At 41.5% G+C, this 18,578-nt stretch overlaps 1 protein-coding gene across 8 annotated transcripts in view; it reads right to left on the reverse strand.

The window, feature by feature from the left end:
- The window catches only part of GRIA4 (glutamate ionotropic receptor AMPA type subunit 4), a 343,665-nt gene that overhangs the window by 80,052 nt on the left and 245,035 nt on the right, over positions 1–18,578 (reverse strand). For all 8 annotated transcript variants that reach the window (XR_009555212.1, XR_009555213.1, XM_060234875.1 and 5 more), the window contains exons 5-6: positions 3,561–3,614; positions 2,461–2,619 (exon numbers count right to left, since the gene is read on the reverse strand). Coding sequence is in view for 6 of the 8 variants with exons in the window: in XM_060234875.1 (XP_060090858.1) it covers positions 2,461–2,619; positions 3,561–3,614 (213 nt within the window). In the remaining 2 variants the exon portion in view is untranslated. The remainder of the gene's footprint in view (positions 1–2,460; positions 2,620–3,560; positions 3,615–18,578) is intronic.

Raw genomic sequence — 18,578 nt, forward strand, 5'->3', positions numbered from 1 at the left:
ACTTGACCCCCAATGAATGGAATTTCTTAGTGAAGCTTGTGCCTTTTGCTCTAAGTGACAATGGTAGAATCTTCGTGATCAGAGTGCAATAGAATAGTTTAGCTTTGAAACTGCATTTGTCAAAAATTCTAGAGAACAGTCACTTTAAGGAATTCAAGGAGCAGTTGAATAAATGAGGCCATTTCTTCTTATCTTAAATTTCTGTTTAAGTCTGCTGGACATCCAAACCTATGCCCAGCAAAATGGGGAAAACTGCTTTTCACTAAGCATTAAATTCATATTTAAGATGGTTCCTGAAACATTGAGACCCTTGATGTTAAAGAGTGGGCATGGGAACACTTAGAAGCCAGGGGAGATACAAAAGCACAGGTGTAATGTAATCAGCCTGGCTTGCCGTTGCCAAAAATCAAGTAGCCACATCTGAGACCACTGCAAATGTCTCAAGAACTTTTCAAAGGAAGTTCCGCATCTAGATTTCCTTACATCTAGATTTCCTTACAGTCTGGAAGTCACCAGTGCATAAATAATTGGCTAGATTATGCTAGAATGGTTTCAACTCATTATCAGCAATAAAGCAACAATCAAACTGTGAACCTGCATCTTCATGGGGTGTCCAACTAAAACCAACAAAGACATCCTGTAGAGCTTTCTGACATTTAGACAAGCATCATTTCAGAATTTCATCTTGTGTGGGATGAAAGAGTGAATGTGTCGTCTAAGACAGATGGCACCTGCCATCCAATTATTGTTAAGTACTTGTTTTAAAAAAGAATTGACGAAGCTACAAAAAGATGCTGATTGATTTTAATTGGTGAAAAGACGTAATTGATCAAACATTGCAGCCCTACCTTTGGCACACATTTAAGAAAAAGATCTTAATGCAGTTATGTAATGCCATTTCTGTACAGATTGTCTGCCCCACGTTCAATTCTGTGGGGATGCATTTGTTTGTTTGTTTTTCTGCTTCTCCAAAGCATTGTAGCACATTCATCTGCCTCCTAGAGGTTCCCCAGCTTTTCTCCTATCTTTTGCAAACTTGGTTTGCTCTGAAGTTTTGTCAAAGCCTGGATGGCAGCTGTGTGAATAAGAAAAACTGACAAGCATTTTCCCTAACTCTGTCCCCATGGAGACCATTTTCTCCCCCAATCTTGGGGCAGCTTTCTATTTTTTTTTTAATATCCCTAGAATAACATTATAATGTTATACACCAGGTAATTGAATTCCCAAGATTTCTTTTTAAAAAGCAGGGCTATTTTTGTATCAGAAACTCCTTTGCATATTAGGCCACACCCTCATAATGTAGCCAATCCTCCAAGAGCTTACAGAGCTCTTAGTACAGGGCCTACTGTAAGCTCCTGGAGGACTGGCTGCATCAGGGGTGTGTAGCCTAATATGCAAAGGAGTTCCTGCTACAAAAATAGCCCACACACCTTTACTAAAATTCTTAATATTTTCTTTGAACAGCATACATATTTACAATACAACTATGCTAGAAGGAGACTTTTAAAAACAAGAAGTTGGGAATAACATAAAACCAGCATAGGGAAAGGCTGGGGAATTATTTTTTTGCCCCAGTGGGAGAAGGATACACACATGTGCCATATAAATCACTTGCATCATTATGCATCTCTCTTTGCCTTGACACCAAGGTTAGCAAGTACAGCTCCTACAAGTGCTGTAAAACTAAGGGGGAGCCCTGCGCTGCCATCTTTAATTCAGTCCCTCCTTCCAGTGGCTCCCTTGGCTCTTGTCCTCTCTTTCCGCATGCTAGGTCTCTGGATGACCTCTGTGATGGAGGAAAAGAGCTTGTAAGCCTGCCTATTTCCCCCTACTTCCCTGCTTCACATGGCAGAAATAGTCATCTATCTATGGGTCAGCGCTCAGAGGCTGACTGAAGTCCTAATGTTAAGCACACTTACTTGAGAGTAAGCCTGCATTAAGTTTTTCCTCAGCTTCTGGGAGCCGTACAATATGTGTGAAAGAGCCACATGTGGCTCCCGAGCCACACTTTGGCCACCTCTGGAATAGAGCCATTTTTTTTAAAGAAAAAGAAAACAAGTTGGAAATTCAAAGAACCCAGTACACATATTGGTGTAACATTTTACTGACATAATGATAATAATAATAATAATAATAATAATAATAATAATAATAATAATAATAATAATAATAATAATAATAATAATAATAAATTTATTTTTATATCCCGCCCTCCCCCGCCAAAGGTAGGCTCTAGGGCTGATTATTTTTTTAAAAAATGGCAAGACACAGTGGCCCAGAGGAAGGGATGTGCCTGCTATGGGGGGCCCCATTGTCATTGTGCTTTATCAGCATTTGCACCAGCAACAGGGAAATCATGGAAACCCACCCCCATACTGAAAACACCTCAGATACACTAGCATAATTTAAGCTAACCCTTTGGACAACCATTATAATGTGATATATGGGGCAGCAAGGAACCTTAGGAGGGGTCTCAGATCCTGGGTATTCTCTCTGATCCAGTTTCTTCCATCGTTGCATGAGCTTAGCGACCATAGATGTGTTGAAATCCACTAGCTGAAACCCAGTGACGTTGGCTCCTCCATGCATAAACCTTTCCAAAGAAATATCCTTGAACCCCTAAACAGGCACAAACACAAACCAATTTTACACTTCATTGACCTTGTAAGTAGCTAAAGGTTGTACACATGTTTAGGTCATCATATATAATAGGCATTTTAGCTATTTTTAGCATGCACAAGATTCAGCCAGGAAAATTTAGCCTCTGGCTTTATGGATACAGTGCACTTTGAACAAAATGCAAGAGTCTAAATAGTTAAAATGAAATTTATTAATAGGTCCTTAATACAGGGGAGCTAATGTAGAGAAGTGCTATAAAACACTATGTCTCTTTACAATTTACAGGTAACAGGTCAGACATGCTCCAAACACATATTAACAATTGCACACTAGTCTGCTAAGACTCCAATCCAAAGACCGCTTTCCTGGGAGTAAACCTCATTGAATAAAATGGCACTTGCTTTTGAGCAGACCTGCTCTAGGTGTTCCAATTCTAAGACAGTTGTACCTTATGCAGTCAGCATGTAAAGAATAGGGCATCAGCCTTGCTGTGGGAACAACAGCCATATTGATGCCTACCCTTTAAAAAATACCAGAGGGAGATGTAGATGCTGGGGCAGAACTGACTTTTCCTAGTACCAGCATTTTCACAGCTGGAAAAATGCGACTCTTGTAGCTGAAACTGGACATATTAGAATTCTCTGTACAGTTTGTCACCTTGCCTTAATGCCAGACAGAATGCCCCATTTCCAGATTTATTTGCAATTGTAGTAAATCTTATGAATGGGTCAGGTCATCACTCCAATTAACATCAGTGAGATTAAACTGGCATAAATCCAAATACATTAACTAGGTTATGGACTGGGCTATCCTTGGGATACTCTGAACTACTCCACTAAATCATTCCATTCCATCCTCCTAAATTGCAGAGTCTTGGTTTGATAGGGCCACAGAGAACTATACTAGCCAACCATTAAGTTACTTGGGAAAACAAGTCTTACCAGGTTTGCAAGGATGTAATGGTAGCCTTTAACATGCTTTCCAACACTCACGATCTGCAAGATGAGGGAAAGAATGATAATAATGAGTTGTAAATTACTTTTAAGTCATGGGTATAATTTATAACATAAAGTTTTTATAGTAAAATGCTGACATTATTGTATAAACATCTCAAAGGTGCCTGATAATTTTCTTAATGCTTGCATACTGGAAAACGCAAATAGCTCAAATCATTGTAATTTGAGTGATATTATGGCTACATTATAGCATTTTTGTTCCTCTTGTTCAGGAGACAGCATAAAATTCAAGACCACTTTTGCATTTTTTAAAAAAGACAGTTGCTTTGCTCCATAATAAAATCTCAGAACAAAAGTCATGTAACAGAATTGGGTTTTTTTGACAGATCTATAGCAAGATCTTTCAAAGTCAAAGTATTCATTAATTGCTCTGGGTTAATGAAGCTTACTGCATACACCTGTACACAGGGCTGTCTTTTGTTGAGTCTCGGGTGTTGCTGACCATAAGACATGGTGGCATGACTTAGCAGGCTAAATTAGTATAAAAGGTGGCTGGAAGAAGGCTCAGAGCTTCACTGGAGGCCAGGATGTGGAGGGCGTTGCAGAACAAGATCCGAGGGCATGGTCATTGCTGTCAGAAGCTCCCGGCAACAGAAGGGATGTACAATACTTTCTATATAGTTATATTGCTCTCATCAAAGCAACCTTTGTATTTGACATCTTGCCTCTTACTGACTTCCCAAATTCTTAAGATAGGCTCTTGCTTCTGGCAGAACAGAGTCTTACTGTAACTAGAGATGTGCCATGGAATTTAGGACATATCACCATGACAAATCACACCTTCTGATGAAACAATCACGTTGGCAACATATCAAAATGGAGGCTCAGATAGCGACCACTGCCAAGTCCGCGTTTTTTCATCTTAGACGGGCAAGGCAGTTGGCCCCCTTCCTGGACCCCGACGACCTAGCAACAGTGATCCATGCTACGGTCACCTCGAGGTTGGATTACTGCAATGCCCTCTACATGGGGCTGCCCCTGTGCCGGACCCGGAAATTGCAGCTGGTGCAGAATGCTGCGGCCCGGCTGTTATTGGGCCTCCCAAGATGGGGGCACATTCGGCCGGGTCTTCGGGCTCTGCACTGGCTTCCAATAATATACCGAGTCCGGTACAAGGTGCTGGTCATTACCTTTAAAGCCCTATATGGCCTGGGACCTGCCTACCTGAGGGACCGTCTCTCCCCACACGTTCCCCAGACAGTACTGAGGTCTGGGACTCAAAATCTTCTCACCATCCCCGGGCCCAAGGAGGTGCGCCTCAAAACAACTAGAGACAAGGCCTTTTCCACAATGGCCCCTATGTGGTTGAACCAGCTACCAGAAGAGGTGAGGGCCCTGCGGGATCTTACTCAGTTCCGCAGGGCCTGTAAGACGACCCTCTTCCGGTTAGCCTACGCCTGACTGGACAAATGTAGCTTTCTAGATTCTAGATTTTTGTGATTATACTGTATAGTTTTAATGTACAATGTAAAATTTTAAGGTTTTTAGGTTTTAAATGCTTGATTTTAAATGTATTAATTTGTTCCGATTTTATTGTTTTATTGTTTGTTGTAAGCCACCCTGAGCCACTTGTGGGAAGGGCGGGATATAAGTTACGGAATAAATAAATAAATAAAATAAAATGGCCCTATGTATCCAGACATGGGTTATCCATTATATCAGAATCCAACCAGCCTGCTAGCAGCTCCTCAGTCTCCTACCCCACCTAGGCTCTTCTGCCCATGACCTGAATCCAGTCTGAGGAGGAACGTCCCTTCTGAAGTGAAGAAGAAACCACAGGGCTCTGGCCCAAGACAGGCAATACAGCATTGGGCTACCCATTACCGCTTCATTATTGGAAGGGTTTCCAGTGGGAAAAGTGCAATGTATTGAATCCATAGGGTTGCTTTATTAAACGTGTAGCAGTTTCGTTTGAGAGAAGTAACTTTTAGTAGTCATTAGGCACTACCTGGGATCAGGGCTGGCTCTGCCACTAGCCAAACTAGATGACTGCCTAGGGTGCCAGCCTTCTGGGTGCACAGAATTGCACTCAGTGATGTTATCATGTGACTCAGTGATGTTATCAGTGGAGTGTGTGTGTGTGTGGGGGGGGGGGCGGGTTTGCCAGAAGTTAGTCTTGCCTAGGATGCCAGACTTGCCTGGGATACAGAACAGAGTCATTGGGCTCTTGGCCCTTAGCTCTTAACCTGTGGATTAGAGTCTCACATTGGGCTGACCAATCCAGTGAATAGCTGCCTAGCCTACAATGCTTTGTGTCCTTTTTTTGGGAGGGGGGGGAATTGCATCTTCTTTGCATTTTGTTTGCATTTTGTTTACATTTATTTATATTATATTGTTCTTTTTTGTGAAGTGGTTTGTCTCCCTGTCGGGGAGAAGGAAATGGAGATAAGAAATTCCCTAAATTGTGTGTGTGTGTGTAACCAAGAATCATATGATCAAGTTAAAATACCCAATGAAAGTGGCTGCTACTCGTAATAAATAGAAATTTTGCTAGAGGCTTATTCTGTATGGCAAGCCACTGTCCCAAGTAGTGGTGGTGGTGGGGAAATAATGTGGCCTGCCTGTACTGTAAATGGGAAGAGGCATGGAGATTTCTAAGAGATAAGAGATTGAGACTTGAAAGGTGATGTTCTGGCAGCAATAGCAACAATATAAAGCCTTGTAAGAGATGAGATTTTTATACAGCATCTCAAGCAAGAATAAATCTTTCACAAAGCCATCCGCAAAATATTTAAAAGGCTTTGAGTAAAAAAGACAGACAGAGAGAGAGAGATTATTCACTGAGTGCTGGAGAATGACTGTTTAGGATGAACACTGTCAAATGAAGCTAGCCTTTGGAGAAAGACTCTGTGAGTCTTTACAGGGTCATTGAAAGAGGCAGCACCAAGGTGTCTGTCAACAGTTTTCTATTGCTGATGTTCTACCTATGATACAGCTGGCGTGAGACGATGAACCAGAAGACTGGGATTTTCAAACAGAAAGGGAGTCTAGAGTGTTGCATCTAAAAGAAAGCACCTAGATGTGCTAGAAAGACAGCGAGAGAGACGATGCTTATATTGGAAATCATAATTTTCCTTCCTTGATATTGGAGACTTGATACCACAGTTTCTGCTTTCTAGACCATCTCTTCAAAATTATATATATGCATTCACTATGACAGGTTCTATTATCTGAACTTAAATATTTAAAGGCAAATTGCTATATCAAATTGAAGACACCGCTGCTAATTGGTGTTCACTGTATGACATTTGAAAGAAGTGACTAGCATCTGAAATCCATATTTGACTCACCATACTGGCATTTCATTCTGACCACTGAAAAGTTTATCCTAACTATAATTTACCACAACAGAGGTCTAAATATATGATACACAACTAACATGTTTTTAACTGAAACATGAGCTATTACCTTTTTAAAACTAAATTTGTACATGCAATTGGGTGTTTGGTTTTCTTTGCAAGACTATGTCCAAACTTCATAGGGCTTAAAAAAACAACAACTGTACACACAAACTGTCACTCTGCTGTTCAGATGACTTTTAGTCACATCTAATGGAACTGCTGTTAAACCTGTTATCAAGTGCTGATTTTTTTAAAAAAACCCAGATATAACAATCTTTATGCACAGAGAGGTATACTCTGTGTTATGTTAAAGAAGTAGCACTCATAGAGCATCCAGAAGTTGACCAAGAAAGCAGCATTTATTGCAGCAAACCAACAGGAATTCTTATGCAGTGTTATAAAGGCTTGTGGGAAAGGTTTTTATAGGTAAGGGTCTACTTCATAGAATTGCCAACTAACCAGGACACCATGGCAGGATTAAACAGAAGTTAGTACGATTCTCTGAACTGTACCAACAATGGTTTGGGAAATTCCCAGAGATTGAGGGATGGAGCCTGGGGAGGATGGAGTTTGGGAAGAAAAGGAACCATAGTATGGTATAATGCCATAGAGTGCACCCAATCTTTTTGAAACTTGGAGGGTATTTTGGGGAGAGGCACTGGATGCTATGCTGAAAATTTGGAGCATCTACCTAAAACAACCTGTGCCCCCAGAGCCCCAGATACCCATGGATCAATTCTCTATTATACCCTATGGGAATCGGTCTCCATAGGGACTAATGGAGTGCCCAACAGGCATTCCCCCCCCCCACTTTCTGATGATCTTGATGTGGGGGGAGGGCCTCCAAACTGGGGGATCCCCTGTCTCCACCTGGGGATTGGCAACCCTACTCTGCTCACAGCTGTTCCCTCCCCATTCTCACTTCTGCTTTCTGCAGCAGTCAAGTTGGAGCTGCCTAAACCAAGGTTGTACTGCCTAGGTTGCTAAGCAACTCCACAGTGCTAACTATGATCTTGTGAGATTATGCTGGATCTCAGTTGAGATTCTCTGCAGCATGGTGTGTGTGTGTGTGTTAAACCCTCCAATGGTTTTTATTAAGTTTGGGGTTTTTTTTCTGCAAAACAAGGTGGACCACAGTCATTTTGCTGACTGCTGAGAAAACTCCTGAGATATGGCTTCTTTCTAAACAATATGCACCAATCTCCTTACTCCCCATCTAGCCCTATAACAAAATAGCCTGAACCCAGATATGACAGCCAGCTTGTAGTCGTCTGGGAGCCACTGCAGTTGCTAGAAGGCAGCTGCCTCAGCTCCAGATGGGGAAACTGACCAACACAAAACCCCTCTTGGTGTACACGGAGAGGGGTTTTGTGTTGGTCAGTTTCTGCAGCTGAACCTCCGGGGTCCCGGTTTCTTGCCATGTCAGCTCCAGATGGGGCAGGCACAAGTAGCAACAGGAGTCAGTGTTTCTTCTTGTTGTTCCCTCTTCTTCACAGGCACAGGGCCATGGATGGTTGTGCCCCTCACAAGGATGGGGCTCTGGGCAGTTACCCCTGTTGCCCACTAGTTGAGGCTGCCCATGCTTGGTGTAGTGGTTGAAGTGTGAGACTCAGATCTGGAAGACCAGGGATCAAATCCCCAATGTGACATAAAGCTTGCTGTGTGTCCTTGGGCCTGCCACTCTTCTTCAGACTAATGTACCTGACAGGTAAGATGGAGGAGGATTAATGAATGAAGCCCTAGGCATCTTAAACGAAGAGTGAGATAATACATACCAAATAAATAAATATCTAACAGAGATACCAATGTTATTCTATGCTCTTCTCTTCTTTTCCAGTCATGGTTCATGTGCCTAGAATTTTGAGAAATGGGCTACATTTTGGCACTGTATCTCTGTATTGACAATTATTAGCATGGATTAGAAACTTGTTTATGATGCACTGTAAAGCAGGAAAATAACTAGTCCTCTTCAGAGAATCCACAGTTACATTGTTTCATGGGACAACTTTTCATTAGAACATAAGAGAGAACATGTTGGATCAGGCCAATGGCCCATCCAGTCCTACACTCTCTGTCACACAGTGGCCAAAAAAATTACACACACACACACACACACATATATATATATATACACACTGTGGCTAATAGCCACGGATGGATCTCTGCTCCATATTTTTATCTAACCCCCTCTTGAAGCTGGCTATGCTTGTAGCCGCCCCCACCTCCTGTGGCAGTGAATTCCACATGTTAATCACCCTTTGGGTAAAGAAGTACTTCCTTTTATCTGTTTTAACCTGACTGTTCAGCAATTTCATCGAATGCCCACGAGTTCTTGTATTGTGAGAAAGGGAGAAAAGTACTTCTTTCTCTACTTTCTCATTCCCATGCATTATCTTGTAAACCTCTATCATGTCACCCCACAGTCGATGTTTCTCCAAGCTAAAGAGCCCCAAGCGTTTTAACCTTTCTTCATAGGGAAAGTGTTCCAACCCTTTAATCATTCTAGTTGCCCTTTTCTGGACTTTTTCCAATGCTATAATATCCTTTTTGAGGTGCAGTGACCAGAATTGCACATAGTATTCCAAATGAGACCGCACCATCGATTTATACAGGGGCATTATGATACTGGCTGATTTGTTTTCAATTCCCTTCCTAATAATTCCCAGTATGGCGTTGGCCTTTTTTATTGCAATCGCACACTGTCTTGACATTTTCAGTGAGTTATCTACCATGACCCCAAGATCTCTCTCTTGGTCAGTCTCTGCCAGTTCATACCCTATCAACTTGTATTTGTAGCTGGGATTCTTGGCCCCAATGTGCATTACTTTGCACTTGGCCACATTAAACCTCATCTGCCATGTTGATGCCCACTCACCAAGCCTCAACAGATCCCTTTGGAGTGCCTCACAATCCTCTCTGGTTCTCACCACCCTGAACAATTTAGTGTCATCTGCAAACATGGCCACTTCACTGCTCACTCCCAACTCCAAATCATTTATGAACAAGTTAAAGAGCATGGGACCCAGTACTGAGCCCTGCAGCACCCCACTGCTTACCGTGCTCCACTCTGAAGACTGCCCATTTATACTCACTCTCTGCTTCCTATTAATTAGCCAGTTTTTGATCCACAAGAGGACCTGTCCTTTTACTCCATGACTCTCAAGCTTTCTAAGGAGCCTTTGATGAGGAACTTTATCAAAAGCTTTCTGGAAGTCAAGGTAAACAATATCTATTGGGTCTCCTTTGTCCACATGTTTGTTCACCACCTCAAAGAAATGTAACAGGTTAGTGAGGCAAGATCTTTCCTTACAGAACCCATGCTGAGTCTTCCTCAATAACCCGTGTTCATCAATGTGCCTACTCATTCTGTCCTTGATAATGGTTTCTACCAACTTTCCCGGTATTGAAGTCAGACTGACTGGCCTGTAATTTCCCAGTTCTCCTCTGGAACCCTTTTTTAAAAATGGGGGTGACATTTGCTACCTTCCAGTCCTCAGGAATGGAGGCAGATATCAATGAAAGATTACATATTTTTGTCAGAAGATCCACAAGTTCAACTTGGAGTTCTTTCAGAACTCTTGGATATATGCCATCCGGACCTGGTGACTTATTAGTTTTTAATTTGTCTATCAGTTGTAGGACCTCCTCTCTTGTCACCTCAATCTGACTCAGGTCTTTCAACACCCCTTCCAAAATTAGTGGTTCTGGAGCGGGCAAACACTTCTCGTCTTCCATAGTTAAGATGGAGGCAAAAAAATGCATTCAGCTTCTCAGCCATTTCCCTATCTTCCTTCAGTAATCCTTTTACCCCTTGGTCATCCAAGGGCCCCACTGCCTCCCTGGCTGGTTTCCTGCTTCTAATATATTTGAAGAAATTTTTATTGTTGGTCTTCATGGACCTTCAGAGATTGGGTGGTCTTCACTTTAAAGGGAACAACGAGGAAAGAAAAGAAAATCTAAATAAATCAGAAAGGGTAATAAAGAGGACATAATTATTGGCATTCAACAAATGAAGCAATAACAAGCCCACAAGGGTGGCTATTGCTGCCACAGCTAGTGTTGCCAGCTCCAGGTTGAGAAATACCTAAATTTTGGGAATGGCACCTGAGGAATGTGAGGTTTATGGAGAAGAGGGACTTCAGTGTGGTATAATGTCACAGAGACCACCTCCTAAAAAAGCCATTTTCTCCAGATGAACTGATATCTGTCACTTGGAGATCAGTTGTAATCCCAAGAGACCTCCAAATATCACCTGGAAGTTGGCAACCCTAGCCATGTCTCACAAGGCGGCAGAAGAATACAGTACGTACAACGCATCATCAAACAGAAATCAAAAAGTGACAGCTGCCCCTCCCCCACAATTTCCTCATTAAACAGCTGCCCCTCCCCCCCACACCAGCCCCCACCTCCTGATCAGTAAATGAATGCCTGACGTAGTGGGATTGTACTTTTTTGCTGCCCCTTCTAATACATTAATTGTAACCATCCCAGCATTTTCTTACACATTAAATCCTAACATTTACCTAGCCACCTAACAGCATTTTAGATGCCTATTCTAATACATTAATTGTAAACATATAGCATTTTCTTACACATTAAATCCTAACATTTTTCTATCATCTTCAGTGCCTGTTCTCAGAGTGAGACAAAAGTATTTGACCTTAAAAGGTCAAGTGCTGAAATGTATATCTCGCAGACGTGGGAGGATATTCACCCTGTGAGAGAGAGCAAGAATCTTAGCAAATTATTTAATGCTGACACAGTTTAGACCTGGACAAAATAAACAGATGAAATTAGGTTCTCACGCAATAAATTTCCTGTTCTTATGGTCTGTGATTTAAAATAGCTTTTCCATCAAATTTATGTATGGGCTAATTGTGAGAATAGTGTTTGACCCCCAAAAATGGTCCTAAGAGGTCAAGGGGTTTTATGGCTGTGAAGTGCAGAAAAATGTAGACTTAAGAAAAATGCAAAAGCAGGACAGAGATATACAATTTAGGTTATTTTAAATATAAACAAAGATAGGATTTTCTGACATGTATAGAAACACACAGGTTACAGAATGCCCCATTGGTTTTTTTGTGGATATACTCTGACTGTGTCCAATATGTAGATAAAATAAAATTTTAAATAAAAACAAGCAACAGTAAGCAGTGTTTTAAATGATTTTAGTTCTACATGCCCTGTTAAATGTGCATTCACCCCATGTTCCCCAAGTATTGTTGACAACACAAATATTTACTGCCAACTTTGGTGATTTTTGATATGGTTCCACCAAGATCAGGATCTGAGCCTTTAATTGTATTCAAGTAGGCATTCATTTGCTTTTGATGGAACTCTTAACATCAGAAGATCTGGGGCTTAGTTCTGAGCCATGCAGCTCACTTAATATCTTGGCACACAATACAACTTTTTTCCATCGTCAGCATCCTCCACCTGTTAGCACTCCAAGGAGCTGTCTGGGGGGGTTACTTGAGCAATGAACAGGGCCCCGGCAGTAGGAGGTTGCCTAGGATTCTATAAGAAAAAGAAGAGCTTATCGTTGCTGCTTTAGGGAGAAGAGGGGGTTGTGGGTCACGGGCAGCCTAGGAACTGATCTCCTTGATGAACCAAGGGTGCAGAGAGAGGAGCGAATTCCACATTTTAATCACTCTCTGTGTAAAATAGTATTTCCTTTTGTCCACCCTGAATATGCTATCAGCCTCGTTGTATTGAGTTCTAGTATTTTGAAAGGGGGAAAAAGTTCTGTTTGTCAACTCTCTCCACCCCTTGCATAATTTTATAAACCTCTATCTTGACCCCACACCCTCCCCCTCCCCTAACATAGCCATCGCTTTTCTAAACTGAAAAGTCACTCATCAGCCTTTCCTCATAGAGAAGGTGCTCCCCCCCCCCAACCCCCCCAATCAACTTTGCTGCCCTTCTCTGTACTTTTTCTAGCTCTGCAATGTCCTTTTGGAGATACGGTGACCAGAATTGTACACACTATTCCAAACAAGGCTGCGATATAGATCTATATGGGGGCATTACAATATAGGCTGTTTTATTCTCAATCCCGTTCCCAAGAATACCTACCACAGACTTTGCCTTTTTCACCACTGCAGCACACAGGGTTGACACTTTCACCAAACTATCCTCAACACACTTGGGATTTTCCCCCCTCTCAGTCACAGCAAGTTCTATCCCTATTAGCTTATACGTGAAGTGGGGATTTTTTTTGACCCACTATGCCATCACCTTACACTTACCAGCACCTCACCCCTAGTTCCTAATCATTTATGAATAAATGAAATAGTCTTGCCCCCGTACCAATCCTTATCGGACCCCGTAGCATACTTCCCTACATTGTGAGAATTGTCCACAGATCCCCACTCTTTACTAACAGTCATTGAACCAGTTTTTTAATCAGAAAGAGAACCCATCCTCTTATCCCATGACTGCTAAGTTTACTCAGGAATCTCTGGCGAGTCTTTCTCAATGAACTCTAAAAGGTTGGTGAGGCAGGACTTCCCTTTGCAGAAGCCATGTAGGTGAAGAGTAGGTGGAATTCACTGCCACAGGAGGTGGTGGCGGCCACAAGTATGGCCACCTTCAAGAGGGGTTTAGATAGAAATATGGAGCACGGGTCCATCGGTGGCTATTAGCCACAGTGTATGTGTGTATATAAATTTTTTGCCACTGTGTGACACAGAGTGTTGGACTTGATGGTCCGTTGGCCTGATCCAACATGGCTTCTCTTATGTTCTTATGTTCTTAAGATTAAAAAAACCAAAACAAAAAAACCTGGCACGATTGTGATCTGAGGGTGGAAAAATGTTTTTGTTTCAAACAGTCTTATTAGTAACATATGGCAATAAATTTCAATTTCTTACATCATTAATAATTACTTTTTATCTATCCCATATATTACTTTCTACCCACTCCTCCCCCGTTACTTGACACCCGCCGGTGTTATATACTTAAAATCTTAATATTAAAGGTACCCTTAATTAATAAGAACCAAAATTAATATCCTCCTCCCTCTTGTACTTAGTCATTATCAAAAATTGTCCAATGTCCTTTTATTTTCCACTCTTTTTCTACGTATCTTCTGAACTTTTTCCACTTCATCTTAATTACTTCTAAATCATAGTCTCTTAAGGTTCATGTTAACTTGCCCATTTCACCCCAGTGTCATAACTTTTAAAATCCAATCCCATTTTTCTGGTATTTTTTCTTGCTTCCACAACCGCGCATACAACGTCCTAACTTTTTCCACTCCATCTTAATTACTTCTAAATCATAGTCTCTTAAGGTTCATGTTAACTTGCCCATTTCACCATGTGTCATAACTTTTACAATCCTACCCCATTTCTCTGGTATTTTTTCTTGCTTCCACAACTACGCATATTATGTCCTAGCAGCTGAAAGCAAGTATCAAATTATAGTTCTATCTTCTTTTGGATTTTTTTTTCCATTTGTAATCCCAACAGGAAAGTCTCTGCAACTTTCTTAAATTCATATCCCGAGATCCTAGAAATTTCTTGTTGAATCATCCGCCAATACTTTTTTTGCCCTTTCACAAACCCACCACATACGGTAGAAAGAACCTTCATGTTTTTTTTTTACATTTCCAACACCGGTCTGGCATCTTATTATTCATCTTTGCCAATATCACCCAGTGAGTTGCATTTGAACACGAGTCTCCTAGGTTCTTGTTTAGCACTTAACCCGCTAGAGCCAGCGGAGTATTTTACTTACTTTACTGTAGCCCCCCCTTTTTTGTTTTTGTTTTTTTGCTGAGACTGAAATGTAAGAACAATGTTCTCAACTAGGATAGGCATTAGAGGACCACACTAGGATCCGGAACCATCAAGTTCAAATCCTGACTCTGCCACGCAAGATTGCTGGTGACTTTGAGCCTATCACGCTCTCTTGCCTTAGCCTACCTCACAAGGTTGCTGTTGCGAAGATAAAATGGAAAAGGAGAAAAACAATTGATAAGCTGCTTGGTATCATGATTAGGGAGGGAAACAGGATGTAAAAACTGAGCACTACACCACAATGGTTTCAATGAAATGTGGAGGCTGGACAGTTGTAAGAGACCGCAGAGGCTACTGTTACACGGCTAACCCTACTGACGTCCAAGCTCTGACAAAATTGGGCTAGTCGGTTATATTCAGGCTTCCCATGAAACATTTACATGCGGATAATTAGAGAAATAAGAGCCCCAGTGGTGCAGAGTGGTAAAGCCGCAGCACAGCGGTTCTAACCTCTGCTAACGACCTGAGTTTCACGGTTAAAACAATTTTATTTGGTAACAAATTATATGTCCTGCATCATTAATAACTTCTTTTAACTATCCCACATATTACTTTCTAGCCATCCCTCCCCCATTACTTGACCCCCGCCGGTGTTATTTACTTAAAATACTAATGTTTAAAGGTACCCTTAACTAATAAAAAATGAAAATTAACATTCTTCTTTTTTTTCTAAGACTTCATCATTATCAAAAATTGTTCAATGTCCTTTTATTTTCCACTCCATCTTAAAAACTTCTAAATCATAACCTCTTAAAATTCTTGTTAACTCGTTCATTTCACACAATGTCATAACTTTTACAATCCAACCCCATTTCTCTGGTATTTTTTCATGCTTCCACAACTACGCATATAATGTCCTAGCGGCTGAAAGCATGCACCAAATTATAGTTCTATTTTCTTTTGGAAATTTTTCCATTTGTAATCCCAACAGAAAAGTCTCTGCGACTTTCTTAAATTCATATCCCAAGATCCTAGAAATTTCTTGTTGAATCATCCGCCAATACTTTTTCGCTCTTTCACAAGTCCACCGCATACGGTAGAAAGAACCTTCATGTTTTTTACATTTCCAACATCTGTCCGGCATCTTATTATTCATCTTTTGCCAATTTCTTAGGAGTCATATACCACCTGTACATCATCTTAAAACAATTTTCTTTAATACTCTGACACGTTGAGAGTTTCATAAAGTTCTTCCACAAATATCCCCAAGTTTCCATATATATTTCTTTATTTACATTAATTGCCCACTTAATCATTTGAGATGTCACTACTTCATTTTAAAAGTAACATATAGATTTTTGAAATTAATTTTTCATTGTCTCCAAGCAGAACTTTTCCCATTTCTGTTTGTTCTCATCTTATTCCTTCAGTTTTAACATCGCTTTCCACCAAACTTTTTATTTGTTGCGTTTGAAACAATCATATTTATTATTCAACTCTTCGGCAGTTTTCAATTCTATTTTACAGCTTTGTATTTTTAGTTTATACGACACCCTTTTTCCCTCTCCCATCTCCGCCGTTATCCTTATTACTTCCGCAGGCACTGAGGATAGAGAAATGTTACGACCGTTCCTTTGTCATAGATTGCTATTTGATCATGTTTTGCGCGCTTCGGTTTTAATACAAAGGCACGCAAATCGGGGCCCTCGGCGGTAGTTTCTAAAGCATCCGCGCAATTCGATGTTTTGATTACGCGTGTCTTAGACGGTCGTTGTATATAATCGAATAAAATATAATACGCGATCGCGATGTATAACGTTAGACAACCTTGTTACTCTGACTTTTGAAAACCCCGAGATAGGCCCCCTTCTGCGAATTCGGCTCAGCGGCCCGCCACCAATAGGGGAGTCGCCGTTGTTCAAACGCGCCAGCGGGTGCGGGGGGGGGGGGTCGGCGCAGGATTCTCTTTAAATACGGGAAACCCGAGCGCCGTTCTGACGGCTCCGTACCACCATGGAGAAATTTTCTAACATGGAGGGACCCCTAGGCATCAAGCCTCACAAACATTCAAGAAAAGGCAACGGTGATGAGATAGAAGCGGAGAACACCGCCCCGGAGAAGACCCCTCTAGAATCTGTACCCGAAAACATGGAAGAGGAGAGTTTGGAGAACCAGGAAGCAGAAACAGATGCACAGGTAAGTTGTGAGAAAAGAGGAAAGCTGGGAGGATTGCAATGGCGGGTCATGTAGCGTTATGCCCTTTCTTTTTTTTTAAATTAGGCGGCGGAGGGATCAGAGACCAAAGTCGCTGATTTAGAGGATTTGATCATGTGTGGGATGCTAACCCTGGTGTTGCTCAAATCTTTAAGAAAGCGTGGTTCTAATCTCAAGAACTCAACACAGGTGGAGAATAATGAATCCCCTTTGAGGGAGAGTTCCACAAAGAAGGCTTGGGAAAAGTCAGAGCTCTCTGAGAATGGCGTCTCTATCAAGGAGTCAGAACGTGGAGGGAAGGCACAAGAAAATATGGAGATTGTGGAGGAAACGGTGTATTTGAAAGCGCTCTTTCCGAATGTAAGGCCTAAAAAAAAAAAAAAAAACCACCGAGGTGTATGGAATTGGGGGTGGGGGGCACGCTCATGAGACCGGATACTAATTTTTTTTTTTTTGTTCTTCAAACTTTTAGGTAGAGAATGTGGCAGCGGTCAACTCAGGGAGGCCGGACACCTGTCACTGCCCATACTGTGGCGGTCTAGCACACTTTCAAGATTCAGATGAGGAAGATTCCCTAGCAGATGCCGAGCACGGTACCGCCGGTGATTCCGGAGCGGACATGGAGGATACCTCTGGAGATTCTGAAGCAGACACGAAGGATGAAGCCGTGGAAAAGGCGAGAGAACCCCCGATTGATGAAGCGCAAACACCGGAGTCTCCAAAGGAGGTTGATTCCCTCATGGAGGAAGAAGAAGAGGTTGCAAAGAAGGAAAAACATACAGATTAGAATCGAGAATGTCCCAACCACATGTAGATGAGAAAACACACACGTCTATTTGTATATAAGACCCGTGTCCTGAAGCGGATAGTAAGAACTGTATTTTTTCAGTAGGGTGGGGGGAAATAGCACGCATGTTTTTGTTTTCTCACATTGATAAAGCGGATGTATCGTTGCTACACTTTCTGTACATACACACGTGTCTAATCCTTGTGAATCGCAACACGACAAAGATGTACGCCGTATATTTCTTACCCTGCCCCCCCCCCCCCTTTGCAGGATTTTCCGGCAATCTTCCCTTCCCTCCTATTCGACACCAAAGTGGAAGACGCCTCATTCGCGGAGAACTGTAGACACGTGGGTCGGGATGCAGATTGTTGTTAATTAAAAAAAAAAAGCTACGCTTTGTATATTCTCGCTTTAATAAAACGCTTTTCTATTAGATATGATGGTTTATAGAACCATTTTTTTTTTTTTTTGATCCGGTATGAAACACGTGGTGTGCTCGACTGAAATAAGCTTAGAATTCCCTCCATAAAAATCCAAACACACATCGTTACGTCGGTTGCACCGCAAGGTCATCTAACGTATTTTAGCATAACGTCTCAGTTCTCTAGAATGGAACTAACAAAACATACAAACTTAGGATCTGAACAATCTTTGTTTCCATTTGTTTGGTTTTTTGACGTTGTCAAGGTGGGTTGTGCTTCATTTAAACATTCAGGCCTAGACACCGATTTAAGCAACGTTATTAAAATGGTAAAAATATAGAGCGGACTCATCACGGGTACTTGTTCATAGTTTCATAGCGCTTGTTCATAGTTTCGAGTTCACGATGTACTTTTATCTCACGGCCATGAGGAAAGCT

Source organism: Heteronotia binoei, chromosome 3 (assembly GCF_032191835.1).
Source record: "Heteronotia binoei isolate CCM8104 ecotype False Entrance Well chromosome 3, APGP_CSIRO_Hbin_v1, whole genome shotgun sequence".
Lineage (NCBI taxonomy): Eukaryota > Metazoa > Chordata > Lepidosauria > Squamata > Gekkonidae > Heteronotia > Heteronotia binoei.